Genomic DNA, 19,747 nt, shown 5'->3' on the forward strand with positions numbered 1-19,747 from the left:
GGAGTCAATTTGCTTCTGAATGTGAGTTGTTGGGAATCACAAGTCGGGAGAGTGCTGTTGCACTCAGGTCCTGTTTGCAAGCTTCCCATAGGCATCTGGTTCACCACTGTGAAAACAGGATGCTAGACTAGGTGGACCTTTGGCCTGAACCAGCTGTTTATTCTTGCGTTCTTAAGAAATGTGTTTGGAATTCACTAACAGAAGACTCAGAGAAGGAATGGCGCCTTTATGTTAGCTCCTATATCATTTTAAGAAATTGGACTAGATGAGCTCTGTGTCCCTTTGCTGGTCTTCAAAACTCTGGTTCTATGGAAGATAAACACCTATTCCTCACTCTGTAGTGCTACATATTTTCAGCAGGGAGACACAAGGTGCTGATATCCTCTTTCTGCATCTCACAAAAAAGTCTGCCATGCAGGTTCAATCAACCTAGGACTCCTCTATAAATACTCCTGATAAATCTTGCAAGTTTCTGCCATGGCTAATGGCAGGTGAACTGAACCATCTAGATGGAGGGCTGACAGGATTTTTGTTTCTAAGAAAAATGGAGGGCACCTATACATGAAACCTCTTTGCAGCATCCCATAATTTCTTCCAGGGTCGCTCGTATTTATGGCCGTATGAAAGAGAAGGAAGGAATTGTTTCCGCATATCCCTTGGTGCCCATGGGTTGATAGAAAACAGAACTTTGTAACTTACAGTGTTATTTGTAATGTTTACTCAGAAGGAAGCCCCTCTGTGTCTGTGTGTGCATTCTCCAATTATGGGAATGCATACGACCAAGCTGATTTGCCTCCTCCCCAAACTTTGTGGTCATGTGTGTGGGTGGTGGAACGTATTTCTGGAGATATTTCCTTTTTGAGGATAGTGGGGCTGAAACTCACTGCCAGACAAATTCTGCCAGCCAATGAACCATCACTGCCCATCCCCAAGCCCCTGGAACAAAAATATGTGATGGTGTGATATGATCACTGTGGTTGAGGGCTTGGTAGAAAAGGTAGCTGACAAGCAGCAGCTATCAGGAAGAGTCCTTACTAGCAAATAGTTTCTCCCCAGTTTTTCTGCTGCTCCTCATTGTTAGAGAGTTGCTCCCTGCCACCCCAAAATCAGAAATTTTCATAAATTTTAGGTAAGTCTTTCAGGGGAGGCTAGTCCATTGGGGTGAAGCGGGGACGGTCTCATCAACCTCAGTCTGACCTCACAGTCAGTTCTAGAACCAGGTTTGCCAGTTCCAGACCTGCCCTAATCTAAATCGCAGCCTGAGCACAAATCAACACAAGACAATCCACATAGGAAAACACCTACGTCTCCCATAACAAATTGAAACCTACAATTTTGTCACAGCTCAAGTGGGGTGGAGGGGAATCTGAGTTGCCATTGATCACCATTCATTTCTCAAAGGACTATGCCATTTGCAGCTTTTCAAAATAAAGCATCAGCCATCATTTTCCTTTCCAATACCTCAAACTCATTACAGAATAATGAGAACATAGATCTTAACAGAGACATATTTACTGGTTTCCCCTTCGATTCTGGAAAAGGCATACAATAACTAAGCAAGCTTTCATTAGCCCAGATCTTTCCGCCAATCTCAGAAAAGTTGCTTGCTTGCTTGAAAAAGGAGCAAGTAATCTAAATCAACAGATTGCTCTTCTGAAAGTATGATTTAAAGCATATGCTCCAGCAGCACATCTTTTATCAGGATAGTGTTGACTTTCTTTCACTCGGTTGCTGATGCTACATGAAATTTGTACTGCTGGACTTCGTTGCTGGATGTACCTTGAACAAAAAAGAGCTCTGCAATGCTCAGAAACTGACTGTTTCATCTTTGGTAGAGTACCCCAATAGTGTACTGCTGCACAGAGTGTTCATATGAGATTAGATGCATACTTCACAACACTTTTGAAAATCTTCACCCTTTTGAGTGAAGAACTGCCGCAGAATTTTATCTAGAGAGACTATTCTTTGGATTTTCTGTTTGGTGCATCCATGAAGTCTAGAACCTTACTCCGGACCCTTTTAGATCTTAGGTACCACACTCCAAGCTCAGACCCACTTAAGAGTTATAAGTCACTATAAATAAAAGAGGCTTACTTGAATGCATTAGCATCCCCGTGCACCTTATAGTTTTCTGCACTTATTCTTGAGATGACTCTGGTGACTGCAATGAGAATGCCGATGTTAACCTAGAGGAGAAAATAAAGAATTGATTCAGGGAGACAGAAATAGGCAAGATTATTTGTGAGGAGTGTGGGAAACATCCCTTTCAAAACATCAGTCATGGATGGCATGGTGGGGTAGAGGCACTTAATTACTTAATTGCCCTCCCAACAGGTGAGTCGTTGCAGCTTACTGGGAGGGGTGAGGCAGCAGTGAGGCTGGTGTGGTGTGAAAGCATCAGCAGAGCAATGAGGTCCAGCTGCTGGTTCATTTGATGAACTGTGCTGTCCTTCCTTGCGCTAAGCAGCAGTAACTTGCATGCTGGGAGGTCAGTTAAGTGCCACCGCCTCATCTGCAATGTTTCAATAAAACATTGGAAATATCTGCTTAAAACTCAAAACCTGCTCTGTTCCTGATACAGCACTGATAACAAAACGACCATGTGAGTTCCAAGAATTGGACTATTTTTGCCAAGCAATATTTCATGGGAAGAGTTTGCTACTTAAAGAAAGTGTGGAGGGGGACCACTCCTTGAGCTTGTAAGTATCGAATCGATGACCTCTAACAATGCCATGAAAGGAACACATGAAACTGCCTTGTTAGAAGGCATTTTCTTCATCTTGCCCATATTGCCTCCACTGTCAGTGACTCTTCAGTCACTATCTGAAGCATTGTAAACAGTTCACAGGCAACATTTCAGAATTTCTGTTTTGATGTTTTAATGCACTTTAATTACATTTTGATATTACATGCTGACAGCTATTTTTACAAATATATGCATTTAATATGCCTTATTATTATTATTATTATTATTATTATTATTATTATTATTATACCACCCTATACCCACAGGTCTTAGGGAGGTTCACAGGAAGAAGAAGAAGAAGAGTTTGGATTTGATATCCCGCCTTTCACTCCCCTTCAGGAGTCTCAAAGCGGCCAGTGGCGTAGCGTGGGTTGTCAGCACCCGGGGCAAGGCAAGTAATTTGCGCCCCCTAACCCGTGGATTTGCGCCCCCTAACCCGTGGATTTGCCCTAACCCCAGATGTTGCGCCCGGTGCGGCCGGCCCCCCCTGCACCCCCCACGCTACGCCACTGAAAGCGGCTAACATTCTCCTTTCCCTTCCTCCCCCACAACAAACCCTCTGTGAGGTGAGTGGGGCTGAGAGACTTCAGAGAAGTGTGACTGGCCCAAGGTCACCCAGCAGCTGCATGTGGAGGAGTGGGGAAGCGAACCTGGTTCACCAGATTACGAGTCCACTGCTCTTAACCACTACACCACACTGGCTCCCAAAGGATAATCTAGCATATGCGTTACTTGACTGGAAAGCTCCCTTGCAAAATTAAGAAAAGTGCAAAATTTTGATGGCTATGTTTTGGTTTGTGTTTTGATCCAGAAAGTACACATTGGATAAGGTTTGCCTTTAAATGTGAACTCAGTTGAATTTCTTATCCATCCCTAGTTCTGAGGCCCTGGCCCAATGCTTGCTAACTCAGAAATCCTTCACATCATCTACTACATCATCCTTCCCCAACCTGGAACTTTCTACATATTCTTGGACTACAGCTCCCATTATCCATGACTATTGACCATTGGGACGCGGGTGGTGCTGTGGTCTAAACCACAGAGCCTAGGGCTTGCCGATCAGAAGGTCGGTGGTTCGAATCCTCGCGACGTGGGGTGAGCTCCCGTTGCTCAGTCCCAGCTCCTGCCAACCTAGCAGTTCAAAAGCACATCAAAGTGCAAGTAGATAAATAGGTACTGCTCCGGTGGGAAGGTAAACGGCGTTTCAGTGTGCTGCTCTGGTTTTCCAGAAGTGGCTTAATCATGCTGGCCACATGACCCGGAAGCTGTCTGCGAATAAACGCTGGCTCCCCCAGCCAGTAAAGCGAGATGAGCGCCGCAACCCCAGAGTCGTCCATGACTGGACTTAACGGTTGGGGGTCCCTTTACCTTTATTGACCATGCTAGCTGAGGCTGATTGGACTTTTAGTTCAACAGTATCTGGTGAGCATCGCATTGGCCTGGAGGTAAAGGGGAGCCTGGAGACTCTCATGCGTCTCTTAAATTTCTGAGTGTATTTAATACTTAGGCTGCTTGGTTACAGATAATATTTTTTCTGGCAATTTTGTCAGTGAACAAAAGTCTCACATACTCCAAGCTGTGAACCCTGGGAAGACCCCTTTTGGTGCTGAAAGCATATGAGATCATTTTAAAATGAGCAGAGAGGGAGGAGGGAATGTAAGTCTTCAGAGAAGCCACACTGGGTTTGAAGTTAAGGCCCAGCAGAAGCAGTTGAGCAATGAAAAGAAAACTCTCGACAGAAATCCAAGTCATCTTGAAAAGACTTGACAATGAGAGAAGGAACAAAATGAGCAGCTGCCAAGATCTCTGGAGTCACAGGTGAGGAAAATAAAACTTTGTCACTTGAAGGAGGCTGATCAAAAGGCACACAGGCTGTCAGAAAAGAAAAGAAAGGCCCCAAGCTTCTCAAGAGCTAGTCAGTAAAAACAAAGAAGAAGAGGAGGAAACACTGGCTCTGTTTCAGCCAAAGTTACACAACATCTGCAGAGTGTTTGAACACACCAGGATAAAGGATGGAGGAAGAATCACCAGGCCAGGCTCAATCGTGGACTAAAAAGGTCCATGTGGTTCAACATTGTGTCACTTTGCACCATAGGGCAAGCGTGAGGAACCTATGGCCCACAAGCCAATCATCGTTCTCCAGGGGGCGGAATTTGTCCTGAGAGGCCATTAAAAAGAAAACTACGCTCTCCTACCAGCTGGTGATTCAGTCCTTCTCAGTTTGGCTGTGCACACCTGTACCCTGCTAGGAATAGGCAGGCACATCCAAAGTACAGTACGGAGAAGGCTTTATAATCTCTTTTGCACACTGTTTGCAGAAGTCCCTTTACCTTTACCTTTATAACTTCCCTTGATTGGGACATTATACTTCTGTTTACGCAGCCTAAAATAGCATTAGCTTTTCTTTTTTCTTTTTTTCTTTTGCTGCTGCATGTTGTTGACTCATGTTAAGGTTGTGGTCTACTAAGACCCCTAGGAGTGCGTTCAGGGGTGTCATCTTGAATAAAATACTGGGGGTGCAGGTAAGCCCTGCCCTGCATAATCAATCACACGACGAGGTTCACACAAACCATTTGAATGGTAATGCCCATCAACTGGGAGGGCTGCCCCCTCAATTATTTTATTGGGGGGGCGTAAACCCCTCGGTCCCTAGGAGTTGGCTCCTATGAGTGGGGTATTAAACCAAAGTGAGCAATTAAGGTGCAATAACCAAAGTATCCCCTCCCCAAGCTCAATTCTGCCCCATCCTTAGGATGAACTCAGTGTCACATTCTCTGCTACTCAGTGGAAGTTGGTCTGTTAAGAGATGGTACCTAACCCCAGCCAAATTGGCCAAGATGTATAAGAACAGTTCAGAGGTTTGTTGGAGGTGTAAAAACGGGGTAGGTACTTTCATGCACATGTGGTGGGAATGTAAGAGAATAAGTGAATTTTGGGATAGCATATATAATGAATTTTAAAAGATATTCAAACGCTCATTCACACAAAAAAACCCTGAGGCCTTCCTACTAGGAATTATGTCCACGGAAATTAAGAGAAATTTTAGACCTCTTTATCCCAACCACAGCGGCTAGGATTTTGGTAGTAAATAATTGGAAAAGTGATAACATCCCCACAAAAACTGACTGGCAAGCCAAAATGATAGAATATTTACAACTCACAAGGATGACAGGGAGACTAAGAGGAAACTCAGTACAGTGGTACCTCGGGTTACAGACGCTTCAGGTTACAAACTCCGCTAACCCAGAAATAGTACCTTGGGTTAAGAACTTTGCTTCAGGAAGAGAACAGAAATCGTGCTGGGAGGCCCCGTAAGCTAAAGTGGTACCTCAGGTTAAGAACAGTTTCAGGTTAAGAACAGAACTCCAGAACGAATTAAGTTCTTAACCCGAGGTACCACTGTACAGAAAGTTAATAAAGATTGGATAATGTTTAAAGAATACCTTAAAAACTATTGTGATGATGTGTATTGTTTATATTATAAGTATTGTCTAAGTTAAATAGCATTAGTTATAAGTTATATGGAAATTGACGTTAATTGATGTATCATAAAGGTGATTTTATTTATTTTTTTAAAAAAGGAAGTTGGTCTGTTAAGGCGAGTGGGGCACTGCTCCACCAGCCTTGGTTTCCCCAGCCAGACACCAGCTGCCTGCCTCCTAACTTACAACCCATCTAGGGAGAGGCACTTTCTGTCAGCTACCATCTCCCCCTTAATCTTAGCATTGCCTTTATATAAACATAGCAGGAAGTAGAATGGCACTAAAATAAGAATTAATTGGCTGCATCTATCATTGGCTGTAGCTCTGCCTATCTGTGGCTCTGGCTCCACCTGCTGCTGGCCTCCCTACCTTCAGCCTTATCAGTCCTAATAAGCACGAGCTTCTGAAGTTACCACTGCAGACTGAAATCCATTACACAGATACTCTGGAGTAATCCTACAGAGTCCCAGCCTGACTGCTCAGCAACACATGAATCATGAATAAAAAAGCTTTGGTTATTAAGCATCCAGATTTAGAATTCCAGCTCTCGTTTGGCAGGAGATCCTGTTAACTTGCTTGTAGAGTGGGGGGGAGGATATGACAGCTTTTCTGCTGAATAACAATTTGCAAACAAACATCTTCATTATGCAGCCATCCAAAGAAAGTTGGATAATAGACAGTTACTATTATTTAACTGGAATCCTGGCACTTGCTCTCCATCTAAATAATTAGCTAGAAAAGTGGATTCCCTTTCATTATTTAGCCAGCACTTTTAAATTGTTCGGGGCTGCCAATTATGCCTCATTTGAAATATATACCATCTATGGGATGTGTTCCACGAATGTAGTTATATTATAATGGGAGCTATTCCAGCTGATGCTCAAAACTTTCAGGAAATCATGGGCCTTGCACTGCATTTCCTAGATTTTATTCTGTGTCTAATGTAACAAATGCATCTAGTTTAAATGACAGAAATGCACCCATAAGCACCCATGCATGGGTTTTGAGCAGTAGGGACCATTCCATTGGGACTGCTGGGGCTCAAGGCAACAGTAGGTGCAACCACAGCCAACGACAGGCAGAGCCAACTAATTTTAGCTTTGTCTCCATCCTCTCCTCCAAATACAACAAGAAGACCAAGGAGGAGGAAGAAGCTGTCCTGCACCCTAGACTGGTTGAGATTAAGAAGGTAGGCAGGTGGGAGCTAGCTGAGGGCAGAATGAGGCCAGTGGAGCTGTGCCCTTTTTACCCAAATTGACCAGCCTTCACTAATAATAAACGCCCTCCCACCAGATATCAAAGAGAACAACTACTACCAGACTTTTAGAAGACATCTGAAGGCAGCCCTGTTTAGGGAAGCTTTTAATGTTTGATGTATTACAGTATTTTAATATTTTTTGGAAGCCGCCCAGAGTGGCTGGGGAAGCCCAGCCAGATGGGCGGGGTACAAATAATAAATTGTTGTTGTTGTTGTTGTTGTTGTTGTTGTTGTTGTTGTTGTTATGGCTTCCCACCTAAGGACACATGCCTGTCACCCACACGTCACCTGTTATTGTCATATAAACATGTAAACAAACATATAAACTCAAACAAATATATAAATGTAGTTCTACAGTTTTCTGGATGGACAATGCAAAAACATTTGCCTCTATTTTCTATGGTTGGTGTTTGTTTGTTTGTTTGTTTGTTTGTTTGTTTGTTTGTTTTGTTGGTATCGTAGCCAAAACCAGAGCTCCCATGCACAAGAGAAAGGCATCTGAAGAGTCAGTAGAATTCCAAGGCTTGCGGACATCCTTGGTGAGGAGGCACCTATAAGGGGTGTTTATGGACAAATAAATCAGCTCAGTGTTGACTGAATATGTTCAGTAGTCACTGAACACTTCCTGATTGTTGTGAAAGTGGCAGAAAACCATTGCTCAGCGTGACAATGACTCATGGGTTCATGCGCGCTTTCTTCTCCTCCTCTCCGACATACCTTCGAGGAGCTCAGAAATGTTTGCTTCTCTCTTTTCATTAGTTCCAGTTTCAGCATGTCATCCAAACCTTAAACTAAAGTCAGTTTCAAAGCCAATGATGCTTTGTATCAGAAATTCAACTTATTTCAAACAAGTGTTTTTAACGCTGTCAGAGTCACCCGTGGTCCCAGCTCACAAGAGACCAAAGTCCGCTCCAGCTTATGTACAAAAGCTTTTATTGAAGAACATTATTAGCTTCACATCCGAGCTCCGTGACTCTACGTCTGTTACCCTTAGACCGCTGAAGTCCCCTCTGAGTCGGTCCCCCCTCTACACCAGTTTAAGAGGCTTGTACTGGTCCACCTCTTTCTCTCTTTCCTTTTCCGCAGGGTCTTTCTGCCCCCCTGTGTTCTCTCCCTTCGGGACTCTCCAGAGGCTGAATCCTCTGCCGCCTCCTCCCCCCTCCTTCGGGCTTTGGGACCAGGCTCCTCCCCAGGACTCTCTTCATTTCCGCGCGCCTCCCATTTTGAACTTGGCGTGCGTACGTTGCTCCTGACCTTCCCTTCGACAGTTACACTGCCCTTGATACTACTTTCCTCCCCTTCCGGCAGGACGTTTTGCCCTGATCTCCTTCCCCTCTCTGCTTCCTGTTCTGCTCCTTCTGACACACTGGTCACTCCTCCCCCCTCACTCCGTTCCAGCGGAGCAGCCGGTCTCGCTCTCCAACTCCCACTGGGGGTTCCCCCTTCGTTTCCCTGCTCCTGACTGCTTCCCCCTCTAGCTCCCCTTGGCTTGACCAGAGGGGCTCCCTTTTGGGAGTCCTCCGATTCACTGGACGGACTCATGGACAATCTTGGGTCATTGTCATCCTCTTCCTTGTCACTCTGGAATCCTTCCCCCTCACTCTCTGTCTCCTCCCTCATCTGCGCCTCTCTCCCTGAACCCCTGACAAACGCCAACCACAGTTTGTTGGTTCAGGCAGCACAACAAGCTGTGGTTAAGCAAAACTGAAAGCAAACACTTCCGAACTCACAGCTGCCACAGAAGAGGAGAAGGGAAGGGCGGATGACCAAGCCAGCATCCATTGGTCATTGGCCATGGATAATTGTGAGTTGTAATCCAACAACCTCTGGAGTAACACAAGTTCCTCATCCCTGATTTAAGCCCACCTTTTCTGCAATGATGTATAAAGTGGAGAGGCAGAAGGGTCACATGGCTGAGGGGAGCTAAACCCTAAACAGTTTAGGGACATGTCATCAGAAAGAAGCACACCTTCTTCCATATGAACCTCCAAAGATGGGGTCCCCTGAGAAGCAATCCAAAAACATTGTGGGAGAGTTCATACAGAAGAAGAGGGGAAGGTCCTTCCCTTTGCTGTGGTCCTAAACTGTTTAGGATTCAGCTCCCTTCACCCATGCTCCCTTTCCATCACCCCATTTTATACATGACTGGGAAGGGAAAGATGGGGAGCCTGTGGCCCTCCAAATGTTGCTGGAATGCAACTGTCACCATCCTTGGCTACTGGCCAAAATATGCTGGCTGGGGCTGTTTGTAATGGTGTCCAACAACGTTTGGAGGGCACAACATTGGCTACCCCTGGTCTGGCGCTACGTCCAAATTCTCCCAACAACAGGCAAACGTTTGTGACTCAGACCTAAATATAAAAAATGTTTTGCAAGAAAAGAAGTTGAACAGACTAGCCTTTAAGGCAGATAAAGTAAATAATAGTGTTCATACCTTGCTTGTGTAAACGGATTAGATATGAATAGCTTTTATTAATGTTTTTGCTGTCTGGAACAAAGAATCCATTCCTCTTACGTTATGGAATAAAACTGAGAAAGACTCGGCATCTCATCCCACCAACAGTCTTTCCCCTCCCTCCATATCTCAAGTATCTTATGTAAATACCTTGTCAACAGTTTGAATTGGAGAAAATTGGTGGCTGATGAAGCACTCATTACATACATATATATATTTAAACAAACTTCTCCAAATACTGTAACCATAATACCAAGAAAGAATTACGCTCTAATTGTGTAGATGTGAGCACAAACAGCACTCTTGTGTATATACCGGTGTTTGAGCGAGAAGAAATAAACATTTAGATTTGGGAGCTGTATGTCGAACCAATTGCTATCTTTCTAAGCGACGCTTTGTGTGGCTGCTGCTATTCCTGCGGTATAATTACACATGAATTCAGGATTGTTGGCTCAGCTCACTAGGCGCCGGCAGCCAAGGCTGTAGTTTACTCCTATCAAAAACAATATCGCTAATAAAACCAGTCCTGGTTTCACGTAAGTTGCAGGCTTTGTCAAGAAAAACCATTTAGTAAATGTATGAGGCCAGGTTCTCGGAGGCACTGAAATACACTGAAAGGCATATTATGTACACACAAAGCCGTCATTTACTAAGGAACCCCCGGGGGCACAATGGGTCAGTGTGTCAACGAGAAGGTTTGGGGTTCAAGCCCACCCAGAGGTGGCTGTGGACAGGGTGCCTCGACAATTCTATGACTCTATGAAATCATTGGTCCATGGAATCCAGGGCTGTCCACTCTGACTTGCAATAGTCCTGTGGCCCAAGATATTTTCAGTTGGGAAGGATTGCACATGGGACATCATGCAAGCAAGCATTATGCTCTACTTCTGAAGTGTGGTTCCATGCAACACCTGAAGCCATTTTGAGTCAAGCCATGGGTAGATCTAGCAAACCACTGTCTATCCCAGCTGCCAAAAGCTCTCCAAGGTACCAAGCAAATGTTTTCCCAGTCTTGTCACATGAACCTTGCACTCTTCAGTTGCTTTGAATTTCAATGAGCCCCAACAACTATGACCAACACTCAAGATGATGGGAAATGTAATCCAAAATATCTGGAGGGCAGCAAGTCGGAGAAGGCTGATTTAATTGGAGCTAGCCAGAAGACTGAACCTGGGAACATCTGTGTGCAAGCATGTATTTTCCGACTGACCTATAACCTGTCTCCTCTCTATGCGGCTAAGTTCATAGGAATGGTCAGCCAGGGAATGGTGAATCTGTCAAATCCAATTTCTCTCTGCTTATTATTTTTCTACACTTACGTACAGTTCTCCACATCTATTTGCATTAAGAAAAAAAAAAACTCCTCATGAAAATTCAGCAGCATTTTAGTGTGAATTTCTCCTAATATACAGAGTTTTGCAAAGCAAAACTACTACAAAGCATTCTTGCATGTTTTTTGCATGCTATTTTCATGGATACGTGCATTTTTATGCATACTTTACCCTAGCTAGTTTCCTGGTGTTGCTGACTTGCATCTAGTAAATAACAAAGTGTCTACTCAGAAGAAAGTCGCAGTGAGTTCAGTGGGCCTTACTCCCAGGTAAGGGTTTGTGGGGCTATGGTGTTTTATCTAGGCAGCCAGGGCTCCTCTGGATGACAAGATCTTTTTGCACCAGGTCATTGAGGACCTCTTGCTTTTTAAAATTCTCCCATATATACAGAACTCCATGTGCACCTTTTGTACTACATCTGTAGGTTTCCCCCTCTGTGTCAAATAACTGGGGTCGAATAAGTGTTGTTTACTTTTTATAATACATGGAAGATGGAGCTCCCTCAGGAGGTTCTGGTCTCTCCTTCCTTGGATACTTCTAAGCGGAGGTTGGATGTGTTAGTATTGTAATGTCTCATTCTCACATTGCATGATGTTGCAGGTTACCTTTAATTACTTAATTGATGTATGAGTATGGGAACTATTTAAATGTCTCCTCTCTTTCTCTGCTTTCTCTCTGCTCCTCTGCCGAAGAAGAAGAAGATGGATGTGAGAGTCATCTTGTTGTTTTGTTATTTGCTTTATAAATGAAACCTTTGATATTACTATTCCAACCACAGTCGCTTCTGCTGCATTCTGCTGTAAAGGACTGAGTTTACTATCTGCAGACAGGTGTTTAATGCTCACAGGATGACCATCTGTCATGGATGCTTTAGCTGAGTTTCCTACATTGCAGGGGGTTGCACTAGAACAGGCATAAGAAAACTTGGCCCTCCAGATGTTTTGGGACTACAACTCCCATCATCCCTGACCACTGGTCCTGTTAGCTAGGGATGATGGGAGTTGTAGTCCCAAAACACCTGGAGGGCCGAGTTTGCCTATGCCTGCACTAGAAAGATGACTCTTCAGTATGTTCTAGCTCCCTGAATCTATGGTTTTCTGCTTCAACAATATTTCATTATGCTCCTATCATTTTATGTAGTTGTATTTTGTATAAATTATAAAAATTATAAATGAAACGTGGCCATAGCCAGGAGTTTTCTTAGGGGTGCAAGCTTTCGTTAGGGGGGCAGAACCTCAGATAATATTTGTACTGATTTTTGCTTATTTGTGGGGGGATCTGCCCCCCTTGGCTACGCCCAAGGGGGGCACATAAAGGAAACAAGGTTGGAAGGGGGGCACGGCTGGAAAAAGGTTGGGAAACAGTGATCCAGGTCATGTCTGCAATGCAGGAATCACAGCTGAATAATGCCTGACAGATGGACACCCAACCTCTGTTTAAAGGAAAGAGTCTGTCACCTTCCACTGTCGAACAGCTATTACCGTACACACATGCCCACACGCAGCCACACAAGTTCACAGTGCCTGCAATTTTGGAAGAAAGCGATATGTCTTTTAGCAGAAGGCTCCCATTTTACCCAGCCAGCTGCCATGGTAGTAAATTTCCATATGATATATATGTATATGGCAGAATTAAGGACATTCTACTGAAATCTCAGGCATCTGCTTAATGCGTCGTATTAGTAGCATCTGAATAGATTGGAAGCAATTAAGCACTCGGGGCTGGGGTAGCAATGCTTTATGGCCCTCGCATATATTTCGTGCTGCTCATTTAGTTGCCTGCTTTCTAAAGGTTCCTGTAAATTCCACCACTTTTGTTTGCTTGTTTCTTAGGGCCAAATTACCACACTTTTCTGCGTATTGGACACACCCATGTATAAGACACCCCTATGGGGGGAGATGGCTCAGAGTTGTTGAGCTTTTTTGGGGGGGGATTGCAAAGGGTTGTTAAGCTTTCTTTTAGGGAACATTGCCGGAAAACGCCTCTCCTCTGTCTCCTCACCAGAAAAAGCTGCCAATCACTCACCCAATTGCTGCAGTTTCAGCCAATCAACACCAGCCCTTGATGCAGCAACCAATAACATGCCCAACAGCTGCTGACAGCTGCAGCAGCAACCAATCAAACGTCCAACCTATGCATTACCGGTGTATAAGATGACTCCCACTTTTTAGCATAAATTTTTTTAAAAAAAAAAAACTTAGTCTTATACACAGAAAAGTACGGTATACATGACACAATTAATACAAGTAGCAATTGGATGAATGGGCTTTACAAAGTAGACACAAAGACCCTGATGGGGAGTGGGGCCACATCTTTCATCTTATGCCTCCAACACAGCGCCTGATCCCAATCACCTCATGCCTCCTAATTGGTTTGGGAGGAAAAATTCCAGAGAGGTCTTTGCAACTTTCCCTCCCGAAACAAACAGACAAAAATGGCTCTCGGTCCGGATCAGGACCACAGTGAGTGCAAGGGGCTAAAGCCCTGCCCCCTTCCCTAACACCAGAGTCTTCATCTAAGCCTCCTCCTGCTATACATTTTTTAATATACACAAACGTAATTCCTGAGTAGTCCTTAACTAGATTCTCACACAAATCTTGAGGATGGGGGTTGTTGTAGCAAGGAGGGAGAAATTTTATTAGGTTCACATTAGAAAGCAAACCTCCCTAATTCTCAAAACAATGCGAGAACTGAAATGCAGCCCTCCTTGGGAAAATCACACTTCCCTGAATCTTGTAAAACAACGAACAGACTGCAGTAAAGCATGCCTAAAGGTAAAGAGACCCGTGACTGACTCTGGGGTTGTGGCGCTCATCTCACTTTACTGGCCAAGGGAGCCGGCGTACAGCTTCCGGGTCATGTGGCCAGCATGATTAAGCTGCTTCTGGAGAACCAGAGCAGTGCATGGAAACGCCGTTTACCTTCCCACCGGAGCGGTACCTATTTATCTACTTGCACTTTGACATGCTTTTGAACTGCTAGGTTGGCAGGAGCAGGGATCGAGCAACTGGAGCTCACCCAGTCACGGGGATTTGAACCGCCAACCTTCTGATCGGCAAGGCCTAGGCTCTGTGGTTTAACCCACAGTGCCACCTGCATCCTGAAAGCATGCCTAAAAATGCATATATTGGTGAAAATAAAATTTTAAAAAATGCATTAAATTCTGGGGAAATTGTTTTTCAAAAAATGTCTATATTGGGCAAAACTGCCTACAAATAGGTGTATATTATGTAAAATCAGTCTAAAGCGCCAATGAATTTTTGAAGAAATGTGGAGATGCGGAGAGCTGAACCTAAGAGTGGGAGAAAGAAGGAATTCAGAGAGAAACTGATTCACCGATCCTGAGGTTGTTGAGGCAAAATCATATGACAGCTTTATTTAGAGCATTTGCACCTCATTCCTCAGCCATAAAGGCTCCTGGAGTGGCCAACATACAATCAATTCAAACAAGACAGTCTCTCCCAGCAGGCTTACAATCTATTAATCACACACACACACACACACACACACACACACACACACACGGAAAAGGATAGGGAGAGAAGGGGGGGGGAAATCAAACAGAGGCACCCATTCTTAAATAGTTGTTAAGGACCTGCTTGCATAGTTCAGGGGCAGGAGATGATTGATGGAGCTGGGCTTTTGACAAAGCTAATGGAAGAGCCACATGTTTTCTCTCTTTCCCACTTAGACAATCTGATGGAATGGTTACTCCCAGGTGATGGTTGAGGGGAGAGGAGCCCTGATGGAGCTGGTCCATCACTGCAGAGCTGATGAAGTGAAAATACTGTTATCAATTTAATTGCTTTCCCACCCAGCAGGGACCCTTGGCAAGATGCATAAGATTGACTTACTTACTTATTTCATGGCCTGAATAGCAAACGTGGGCTTAAACAGACCTCTCTTTGCTATGTAAGTGCACTGTGCAAAATACAGGCATAAATCAGAAAGAGGTGGATGGATTCTTCTTAAATAGCACACATGCACAGTGAGAGGAAGGGTCCCTGGGAAGACAAGCAAAGCTGGGGGCCAGATGGGAAGTCTCAAGGTGTGTGTCAGATTGAGCCCTTTGGCTGCTAATTGTATATACATATGATTTATCTCTTATCCTATTAAAAAAAACAACTACACTGCTCCAACAATTCAGTTTTTAAAAGTCTGCATGGAATCTTTTGGCAACTTAGGAAAAATCAAAGGGTGGTATCCAACCAACACGCCTCGCTAGTGCAAGACTTTTGGCTTGCCCAATGGAACTTCCTCCCTTCTCAAGCCATACCTCCTAAATCTGTTTTATGGGTGCCCCCCAACCCTCTGGAAAAGATCTGGAAAGAGCATAGGGGTTGTGCAGGGGGGGAAAGGAGGGGAAATTTTGCTGCACAGGGGCAAATCTTTACACTGATGCACTAGCTGGAAACCGCCCAAGTGCTAATAGGAAGCCCTGTGGGAAGGAATGCAGTTAATGATTGAGATGGATTTCCCTTCAGTGGTTTGTCATTTTCATCTCTCATCACTCTCAGCTGTGTTGTTCTGACATCTCCCCAAAACTTTTGCCCGCTATTATAAGGCATCTGTCTGTCTCAAGAATTTATGAGTTCTCCAACAGGTATAGGGCAAATAAATTCCATGGCATTCACATTGGGATCACGGCTCCTCATTGGTTTAGTGCAGCCATGGATCAGAACGTGCCAAGCTTTCCCACTCCATGCAGGCCCATCTAGCTCAATTGACAAAAATGCTAGACGGGTGAAAACACAACACCATCTGCTTAACGATTTCCTATGTGACCTCGCAAGACGCCCCAAAGCCACAATAACTCGCAATGGCAAGTGTCACTGTTAATGATGCTGGGGTGGGAGTTAACTATTATTAATTCAACTCCTGCTACCAGAGAGTCCATTAAAAAGTCAAGGCTGGGCAAATCGTTTCAAAGAAGAGACCTGGAAATTAAATGGAAACAGAAACGAGTCTACATTCCCAGGAGTTTGTTCCATTGATTTTAGTTAGCCTAGTTGTTCTCCAACATCTGCAGAGGAGGCGGACCAAGGTGATAAAGGGCCTGCAAACCAAGCCTTGTGGGGAATGGTTGAGGGAGTTGGGAATGTTCAGCCTGGAGAAGAGAAGACTGAGAGGTGGTATGATAGGTAAAGGTAAAGGGACCCCTAACCATTAGGTCCAGTCATGACCGACTCTGGGGTTGCGGCGCTCATCTCGCTTTACTGGCCGAGGGAGCTTCCAGGTCATGTGGTCATGTGGCCAACATGACTAAGCCACTTCTGGCGAACCAGAGCAGTACACGGAAACACCGTTTACCTTCCCGCCGGAGTGGTACCTATTTATCTACTTGCACTTTGACGTGCTTTCAAATTGCTAGGTTGGCAGAAGCAGGGACTAAGCAATGGGAGCTCACCCCGTCGCAGGGATTTGAACCACCGACCTTCTGATCGGCAAGTCCTAGGTTCTGTGGTTTAACCCGCAGCGCCACCCGCATCCCTCCAGGTGGTATGATAGCTGTCTTCAAATATCTGGAGGGCTGTCACATGGAAGACAAAGCGAGCTTATTTTCTGCTGCTCCAAAGGGTGGGATCTGAACCGATGGATTCAAATTACAAGAAAGGAGATTCCATCTAAACATTAGGAAGAACTTTCTGGTGGTAAGAGCGGTTTGACAGTGGAATGACTTCCTCAGAAGAAGTTGGGTGGCCAGCAGCCAGGGATACTTTAGCAATGGTCCCTGCATAGCAGGGGGTTGTACTGCATGATCCTTGGAATCCCTTCCAGCTCCACAATTCTATGATTCTATAAGAACATAATAGCAGCCTGCTGGATCAGGCCAATGGCCCATCTAGTCCCAGCATCCTGTTCTCACAGTAACCAGCCAGATGTCTGTAAGAAACCAGCAAGCAGGATCTGAGCTCAAGAGCCCTCTCCCTGTGGTTTCCAGGAACTGATTTTCAGAAGAAGACTGTTATTGGAGAGCATAGCCCTCATGACTAGTAGCCATTGATGACCATCTCCTCCATGAATTTTTTAAATCATTATTCAAAGCAATCTAAGTAGTCATCACTACTGTCTGCTGTTGGAGCAAGTTCCAGAGTTTAGCTACCATATGTGCTGCATGAAAATGTATTTTCTTTTATCTGTCCTAAACTTTCCAACATTCAGCAATTCATTCATCCTGAAGGTATAAGCAATTTCAGGGGCGAGGAAATGTTGGCCCTCCGGGTGTATTTGGATTCCAACTGCCTTCAGCCCCTGCTAGCATGGTCCAATGGTCAGAAATTGTGTGAGTTGTAGTCCAGTAGCATCTGGGGGGACAAAGGAGGATCTCCATTCCTTAGCTCAGGGCAGTCCAACCTCTCAGACCAAGTTGGCTGCAAGAGTACAGTGGTGCCTCGCAAGACGAAATTAATTCGTTCCGCAAGTTTTTTCTTCTTGCGAGTTTTTCGTCTTGCGAGTTTTTCGTCTTGCGAAGCACGGTTTCCCATAGGAATGCATTGAAAATCAAATAATGCGTTCCTAGGGAGACCGCCTTCAGACCAGGTCCGGGGACAGTCTGTCCCCAGACCTCTTCTGAGGGCTGGCGGGGGGAGAATGACTTTTCTCCCCACCGCCAGCCTTCAGAACAGCCTGCTGAAGGCTGGCGGTGGGAAGAAAAGCCCTTCTCCCGCCGCCAGCCTTCAGAAGAGTTCCTGCAGGGCTGCCTAGGCTGCGGATAGCAGCCTGCTGCCCAGCGCGAGGGGCGCTCTGCTTCAGAGCGCCCCTCACGCGGGGCAGACATTCGCAGCTTGGGGAGCCCTGCAGGACTTCCCCGCAGGGCTCTCCAAGCTGCGGGTAGCAGGCTGCTGCCCCGCACGAGGGGCGCTCTGCTTCAGAGCGCCCCTTGCGCGGGGCAGACATTCGCAGCTTGGGGAGCCCTGCAGGACTTCCCCGCAGGGCTCTCCAAGCTGCGGGTAGCAGGCTGCTGCCCCGCACGAGGGGCGCTCTGCTTCAGAGCGCCCCTTGCGAGGGGCAGACATTCGCAGCTTGGGGAGCCCTGCAGGACTTCCCCGCAGGGCTCTCCAAGCTGCGGATAGGGGCAGCAGGCTGCTATCCGCAGCTTGGAGAGCCCTGTGGGGAACTCTTCTGAAGGCTGGCGGGGGAGAAGGGCTTTTCCTCCAACCGCAAGTCTTCAAGACAGGTCCGGGAACAGAGGAGAAGCGCTGCCGCCTTCCCCTCTGTTCCCGGACCTGTCCTGAAGGCTTGCGGTGGGAGGAGGGTTTTCCTTCCCACCGCCAACATTCAGAATGCTGTTCTGAATGTTGGTGGTGGGGAGGAAAAACCCTCCTCCCACCGCAAGCCCCGGGAACAGAGGAGAAGCGCTGCGCGCCTTCTCCTCTGTTTCCGGACCTCCCACCGCAAGCCTTCAGGACAGGTCCAGGAACAGAGGAGAAGGCGCGCTGCGCTTCCCCGCTGTCCCTGGAGATTTCCCTATGGGCTTTCGTCTTGCGAAGCAAGCCCATAGGGAAATTCGTCTTGCGAAGCCGCTAAAAATCGGAAAACCCTTTCTTCTTGCGGGTTTTTCGTTTAGCGAGGCATTCGTCTTGCGGGGCACCACTGTACTTCAGCCTGGAATTCCACACACTGCTTTGTCATTCAGGGTGTGTGTGTGTGTGTGTGTGTGATGAGCCCAAAATTTGGCACATACACACACCCCAGCCCAGCCCTCATGCTGCCTTCTGAAATCTGGATTTGGCTTTGGGAAGAAGGTGCAAGGCTCTGGCAGAGTCCTAGATCCCTCCTACCTACTTCCCAAAGCTGAGAAAGTACCAGCTAGGTTTTGGGAAGAAAGACTCTAGAACACTGTCAGAGCCTTCATGTCTCCCTCCCAAATTGCAGCACTATGCTTACTTGGCTTAAAAGGTAATTGAGCTTTACCCCACGTGCTAAATTTCTAGAAGGCAAATGAAGGAATATATTTCACATTAATGCTCTCCTCCTAAACATGTTTCCTCTTATATGTTTTGTGTTTCAAAAAGAAGGGGGGGGGATAACTCTGCAAAATATTTCCTCTAACGCCACTAAAGAAATAGAGAATTGTGGCAAATTGCAGATGTTCCAATTCTGGAATTAATGTTAAAAATTCTCCCAAGTTAAGCTGAAAGTGAGGGACGCAGGATGGGTGTGTCTGTGGGGGTTAAATGGGGAATATCCGCTCACCCCGACCCTCCACTCAGGATTCTGCAACACTTTCAGTGACCTGATCCTCCTGGAAAAGCATCCAGTTCAGCCCCATGAATCGTTTGCTTTCACGGGGTCCAGATATATTCAATAAAACATCAGGGCTCACAGGCTTAATTTACAACTCTCAGTCTAGCAGAGTCAGTGTTTGCACTGCCTTTGCTTGCTTTGCAATCAATAACATTTTGGGGCATTAGCCTTAAGGAATGTTGCTAATTGCCTCAAATTCTCTGCAGAGAAGGTTAAGCAAGATGGAGA

General features: G+C 45.6%; 1 protein-coding gene across 2 annotated transcripts in view; it reads right to left on the bottom strand.

Annotated features, from left to right (window-relative positions):
* The window catches only part of ADGRD1 (adhesion G protein-coupled receptor D1), a 270,737-nt gene that overhangs the window by 38,139 nt on the left and 212,851 nt on the right, over positions 1–19,747 (bottom strand). For both annotated transcript variants that reach the window (XM_081842242.1, XM_081842243.1), the window contains one exon: positions 2,095–2,186. In XM_081842242.1, coding sequence (XP_081698368.1) covers positions 2,095–2,186 — 92 coding nt within the window. The remainder of the gene's footprint in view (positions 1–2,094; positions 2,187–19,747) is intronic.

This window comes from Podarcis erhardii, assembly GCF_964252035.2.
Source record: "Podarcis erhardii genome assembly, chromosome: 15".
NCBI lineage: Eukaryota > Metazoa > Chordata > Lepidosauria > Squamata > Lacertidae > Podarcis > Podarcis erhardii.